The following is a 6,408-nucleotide window of genomic DNA, read 5'->3' as shown; positions in this document are numbered from 1 at the left end:
TGTGCGTTGATAGATCACTATTTCAGTCAGTCACCTTTAAGTTGTAATTATTTAGATTAGATTAGACATGTCGCGACGATACGATAAAATAATATGAAATGACGCGCATGCATTTCGTGCCCGCGTTTTATCACCTAATGTGCGCTGTCGGTACGCCTTTGCGTATTTGGTAAAAACTTGGATTACAATTAAATTGTGTCAAGAGTTTAAGGGGGGGACGGCGCGTACGCAGTCCCCACTACCAAAAATTACGCGTCCGAGTTATCCGCATTAGGGATAATCGCAGGGGTCAACCCGTCCGCAGTGCAATGGACCGGCCTCGCCCTGGGGGAACCGCCTTCGTGATCACGGTGTCCCCTACGCCAGGTAAGTATGCTTTCACAGCGTCGGGCGCCGAGGGTCTTTACAGGAAAAAAAATCTGGACACCGNCTCCTGCGTTTGGTTGTACTGTCTCTCTACTAGGGTTTCTGATTTCTCGACTTATTTTTTTTCTCGAGTTTCGGGAATTCTCGAGGCCAAAGTCTCGAGTTTTCTCGGGTCTCGAGTCTTTTTATTTAAAACTGTTGAAATCGGTTGAATTTTAATAAAAACACGGGTTTTTATTAATGTTATAATGTGTCTGGGTTATAATCAATAATACTGTAAAGTTTTAACAAAATCCGTTCAGTAGTTTTTGCGTGAAAGAGTAACAAACATCCAGACATCCACACAAACTTTCGCATTTATAATATTAGTAGGATAATAATTATAACTTAGTAATTAACTAAAGGAACAAAAGTCATAAAGTCGCATGTACTTTAAGGATTAATAACCATAAATATCTGGAGCTCCAATTGAATCACTTGTTTTCCAAAGAACACAAGTCCAAATTAATTGAAAAATTACGATAATAAACCTACATTTACAAACAAAAAAAAACTTTTAATTAATTTTTAAACTTAAAGATAACGACTTGAATAAACGTATTTAAGAGTACCTAAACTAACAGATAGTTAACAAAAAAAATCAGTCTTTAAATCAGTCAGTTATACAAACATCCCAACTAATATTATAAATGCGAAAGTAACTCTGTCTGTCTGTCTGTCTGTCTGTCTGTCTGTCTGTCTGTCTGTTACGCTTTCCCGCTTAAACCTCTCAACCGATTTTGATGAAATTTGGCATATAGATAGTTTGAGTCCCGGGAAAGAATATAGGATAGTTTTTATCCCGGTTTTTGAAACAGGGACACGCGCGATAAAGTTTTTCTGTGACAGGCAAAATTCCACGCGGGCGAAGCCGCGGGCGGAAAGCTAGTAATGAAATATAGCATACTCGTAGGTGAACATTATTACCACAGAATAATAATAAGTACTACGTACAGAAGTTTTACTTCGCGAAGGTATTTTAAAAAATGTATGCTCAATGTCATTAACAATATGGTGTAATTTAGCCTGTCTCAAGAGTCAAGCACCATTTTGTTGACAAACGTCAGTGATCGGCACTGCGCCGAAGCTATAGGGCTGACTTCGGTAAAATGATGTGACGTAAGGTGGCAAACTGCGGAAAATGGCGGAGGAAATACATGATTTAGCATGAATTATCATGAATAATATTAACTACTTATTTACCTCTCAGTGTCTTGAGGCAACTTAAAAAAGTACATTCTGTGGTTTTATTATTATTTAGGCAGTTAAATACTGCACAGTATTTAGTACACCATTTTCTTTATTTTCTTCCATCATACACAAGAATACGCGTGCGTAAGTCAATGTTCGCTCGTATGTGAGGCCTTGTCGAATAGTATCCTGTAGGTGCGCCATCGTGCGTGTTTTGTTTTCGATGTAAACTCGCGGAGATGAACAGGTCTGTCATTACTTGCAAATCAAATTAGTTAAAAAAAAGGAAAGACTAGGCCAGTCTAAATGCAACGTTAACCTATTAAATAATTAAAAACTTACTTTTGTCTAAGAAAATAGGCTTTCAAGAATATTAAAGCTTCAAATTCGAAACTCGAGAATTCTCGAGCTCCGGTAATTTTTTTCTCGTCTCGAATAAAGCCAAATTTCTCGAGTTTTCTCGAGTTCGAGAAAGCTCGAGCAGAAACCCTACTCTCTACACTCAGTTATTCTATTGTTCAGCACACGGCCAATTCTCTAAAGGCCAATTATGCTTTGGCCATAATAATTCTGCCTTTTTTAGCTCTTTTTCACTATTTATCTACCTAAATTACTTTTAGCGGATTTTTTAACCACTTGATTTCAAAACATTGAATTATTTCATTCACATAAAGATAAGGTAGAACTAATCGACAGAATTAAAATCGTTACCGACCAGTATTTATCCTCTTGTGTGTGTATTTGTAACGAAAACCCTACTTTTTATGTAGAAAATATTCTACATACAATTTTAATAACCTTCCATAAAAAATCATCAAAACCACGATCGATCGACTGAAAACTCAAAAAAATTATGAGGGTAACGTCCGTTTCCGGTTTGAGTACTGGTCATGGCGCACGGTCTGACCACGTGACTTCCGTCCGGTCCTTTCATTGCTACATTTTGCACAATATTTCGTTTCAGCCAAATGACGTCCACTGCTGGACAAAGGCCTCCCCCAAGGTTTTCCACAATGAACGGTCCTGCGCTGCCCGCATCCAGGCTCTTCCCGCGACCTTTACCAGATCGTCGGTCCACCTAGTAGGAGGCCTGCCCACGCTACGTTTTCCAGCCCGTGGTCGCCACTCGAGAACTTTCCTGCCCCAACGGCCATCGTCTCTACGAGCTATGTGCCCCGCCCACTGCCACTTGATTTTAGCAATTCTGCGAGCTATGTCGGTTACTTTGGTTCTCCTACGGATCTCCTCATTTCTGATTCGATCACGCAGGGAAACTCCGAGCATAGCCCGCTCCATCGCCCTTTGGGTGACCTTGAGCCTTCTTATGAGGCCCATAGTAAGCGACCACGTTTCGGATCCATATGTCAACACTGGCAACACACACTGCTCGAAGACTTTCGTCTTGAGACACTGCGGTATTTCGGACATGAGTATATGGCGAAGCTTCCCGAACGCTGACCGAACATGGACAAGACAAAAATCATGTCTAATGTCCGTGTTGCACCCACTCCTCTGAAGGTTGGAGACTCTACACTCGAAGTTGTCGACAATTATGTATACCTGGGACAAACAGTCCAGTTAGGTAGGTCCAACTTCGAGAAAGAGGTCAATCGTCGAATCCAACTCGGATGGGCAGCGTTCGGGAAGCTTCGCACAATATTTACTTAAGTGTTAATTTTAGTAGAAACTACTTGAAAAGGGGAAATAATTTAAAATACCTTTGATTCATGATAGGTGAGTTTTATTTGATAATTTCATTAAAATATTGTCACAGATGTCTACAATCATTCTTTTACAAACAGTAAAAACAATAATTTATTACAAAATACAAATTCCTTGTTCTATTACAATTATTTGTGCGTCGACATTTATCGTAATTAAATAAAAAATAATTAACAATTACTTATAAACTAGTAATCTCAATATAAAATTTAAGCTAGGAGATTCTGTCTTCAGAAGTTTTGAAACTATGATATTGCTTTAAGTATACACACTATTCGATATAATAATATTCATAAGTCAATCATTATAACTAAAAACTTTAACAACACTGTAAAAATTCTAGAAAATGTCTATTTGTACAATTTTGTTTATCTACCTAATAATCTCGAAGGCGCACTTAGCATAATAATGTCGTAGATAAAAATATTTTNAATGTTTCTACAGTGTAGTACTAACAAGTTTTCAAGTCAATATTAAAAATCTGGTTACAGGCACATTGAGAAATTCATTCGTTGACAATAGTTTAAATCTTAAAATATTATGTACAAATGTACATTGAAGGCACATACTAAATCTTACCTATAGTAATATAAATGCGTAAGTAAATGATAAAATATTGTACTTAAACCAACAGTGGAAGACGTTGAACAATATTTACAATATTCAAAAAAGGTTGCGTGTATGTCTTTTAAAAATAACTTTTAGAGCTAATGTACTTTTTAATCGATATAAATTTAGAATAATTTTAAAATTAGTCAGTCTCCACGAGAGATTTATACAACCATTATTTCTATTTGCACCATCAGTTGCCGAAAAGTTACCAAAACTACAATCTATTGAATCATTTGGAGGTATTGGTTTTCTTCATAAAACGAAGACAACGATGTCTGGAGATCGTTCACAACCATGTTGTCGCCACCTTGTAAAGGGTGGGTGCTGCTGGAAACCATTTCTGAACTCTTCCAGTTCTCACAACTTTCCACGTACTCCAAAGTCCGTTGGTAGGTTTCTTGTCTCATGCCATTTTGGTTCTTCTTCCTACCGTTATTAGCTTCAATCTGCGATTGGGAGATGTCCCAGACCTGGACATCGCTGGGCTGATTGTTTTGGCTCCTCAAACTGTTCATACTACAATCAGTCTGCTGCTGCTCCCCCATATTCTTGATCATCTGGTTGCAATTCATCGATGCTCTGACCCCGTTAGGCTTTTGACTTCCAGTCGACATGTTCACAGAGTTCTGAACCGATTTTTGCACGTTATGCTTGTTGAACTGATTACCAGGATAGTCCCACTGGTTATACGGCCGCTGGTGATTATAATATTGGTTGTTGTTCATCATCGCTTGGTTGTATTGGTGATTATTTTTAGGAGGCGGAGGACCCATGACATTTGCAGCGTTTACAACAGAATTGTAAGGAGGCGGTTGTGGGTAGTGCATGTTTTGGTTGTACTGAGGATTCTGCGGTTCACAGTAACTGTTCATCGCCCCTCGACTCATGTTCCCGCTGTTGTCCACACTCATCATCGAGGACCTCGACATTTGCATGGGATGCATCTGGTTGCTTTGGTTTGGATAGTTCATAGGTTGCTGATAGTTCATCATCTGGTTATTGTAAACCATATTTGGCTGATTCGGTGGCATCTGATGCATCATTTGGTTTTGATTGTACTGCTGCATCATCGGATACTGTTGCATATTCTGACTCCTGTTCATATTCTGTTGATTCTGCATCGGGTACGGCGGGGCTTGATTGTAGTTGTGGTTCTGATACTGATTAGGGACGTTGGTTCTATTGGGCATCTTGGGGTTGCAATTTTGTCGATTGTTTATGTAGTTTCCTGGTATCTGCTGCATTTGCTGCTGTTGGTTCATGTTCATCATTACGTTTTGATTCTGGTTTTGCCCCGGAGAATTCATCGTCATATTCGACATGTTTTGTACCATGGGACTGGGTACTCCTTGTGACATGGGGCTCTGCAGTCCTGGATGCATCGGGCTCGGCATGCCATGGCTCATAGGACTTGCTATGTTTTGCGCCATCGGACTTGCCATATTGACCATCTGTCCTCCCATGTTCTGGGACATAGGGCTGCCCATGTTATTGTGGCGTGGACTCATCATCATTTGGTTAGACATTTGAGGGCTCATCATGCTCTGCATACTTTGGGGGCTCATAGCATTGTGTTGAGGAGACATGACACTCATGACGCTTTGAGGACTCATGACATTATACACGCTCGGTGGGCTCATGACGTTGTGAGGAATATGATGAGGGCTCATAACACTTTGAGGACTCATCGCACTATGCGGCAGACTTTGCGGACTCAACATGCTATGAGCTATGTTCTGTGGACTCAGCACATTTTGAGGGGTGGTCACCATAGTCTTTGGGCTTATTGAAGTTTGTTTTTGAGGTAGAGCGTTCATCCTCATACGGTTCGACTGCTCCGTCTGATTCGCCGCCATCGTCTGCAGTGACTGTAACGGATTATTCGTGTTGATGTGACTGGTCACGGGTTTGGTGTATTCCTGTTCACACTTCTCATTTGGTACTTCAGGTATGATTTGCTCTTGAAGGGGGTTCTTGTCATCCGGGGACTTTGTAGCTAGGAGAGAGCCGCTGTTGCCCGACATGCTAACGTCTAAAGACCTTAAATCGACTGGGATATCACTGATATTGAGATCACTTCCTATGGCACCTAGGTTTTTGAGTAGAGAATCGTCACTGGTGGCTACGTCACTGATTTTGTCACTGGTGTTGTTCGCGTTTTGGGCGTCATTGTCTTTGGTGGCATCGCTATCCTGACTGGTTTCTTCAGGCGCTTTGGTGGAGTCGGTCTGAGCTGGTGCCGCCGATTCGGTTGCCAATATTGATTGGTTAAGATATTGCATCATTTCGTCTGGGATCACCAGCTTGTTTTCCACCATTTCACCTTCTGCAACCTGAAAAGAATTTGCTATGGTAAAATTCAGTAATAAGTCTATGACAGGAATTCAGCCTAAACCAAATAAATGGATGGAATTTTGAAAGTACGTGCTATAAATCTAGTAGAAAGAGACAAGTATAGGTAAATAATAAATATTCCAG

General features: G+C 40.2%; 1 protein-coding gene and 1 non-coding gene across 13 annotated transcripts in view; both read right to left on the bottom strand.

Moving 5' to 3' along the window:
* Positions 1 to 212: 212 nt before the first annotated feature.
* On the bottom strand, positions 213 to 374 carry LOC114359938 (U1 spliceosomal RNA). Its single transcript, XR_003656466.1, has one exon. It is a non-coding gene; the product is annotated as a U1 spliceosomal RNA (small nuclear RNA).
* Positions 375 to 3,334: 2,960 nt separating this feature from the next.
* The window catches only part of ci (transcriptional activator cubitus interruptus), a 153,133-nt gene continuing 150,059 nt past the window's right edge, over positions 3,335 to 6,408 (bottom strand). For 10 of the 12 annotated variants that reach the window (XM_028314451.1, XM_028314449.1, XM_028314446.1 and 7 more), the window contains one exon: positions 3,336 to 6,263. In XM_028314451.1, the coding sequence (XP_028170252.1) occupies positions 4,152 to 6,263 (2,112 nt within the window). In that variant the 3' untranslated portion in view covers positions 3,336 to 4,151. Of the gene's footprint in view, positions 6,264 to 6,408 lie in introns of all 12 variants that reach the window. The other 2 variants (XM_028314452.1, XM_028314457.1) reach the window with 2 other exon arrangements.

The sequence above is a fragment of the Ostrinia furnacalis genome, unplaced genomic scaffold, assembly GCF_004193835.3.
Source record: "Ostrinia furnacalis isolate ACB-3 unplaced genomic scaffold, ASM419383v2 OfSCF4694, whole genome shotgun sequence".
In the NCBI taxonomy this organism is placed as follows: domain Eukaryota; kingdom Metazoa; phylum Arthropoda; class Insecta; order Lepidoptera; family Crambidae; genus Ostrinia; species Ostrinia furnacalis.
The sequence above is the reverse complement of the archived record's forward strand: the minus strand, read 5'-3'. Positions and strand labels throughout refer to the sequence as shown.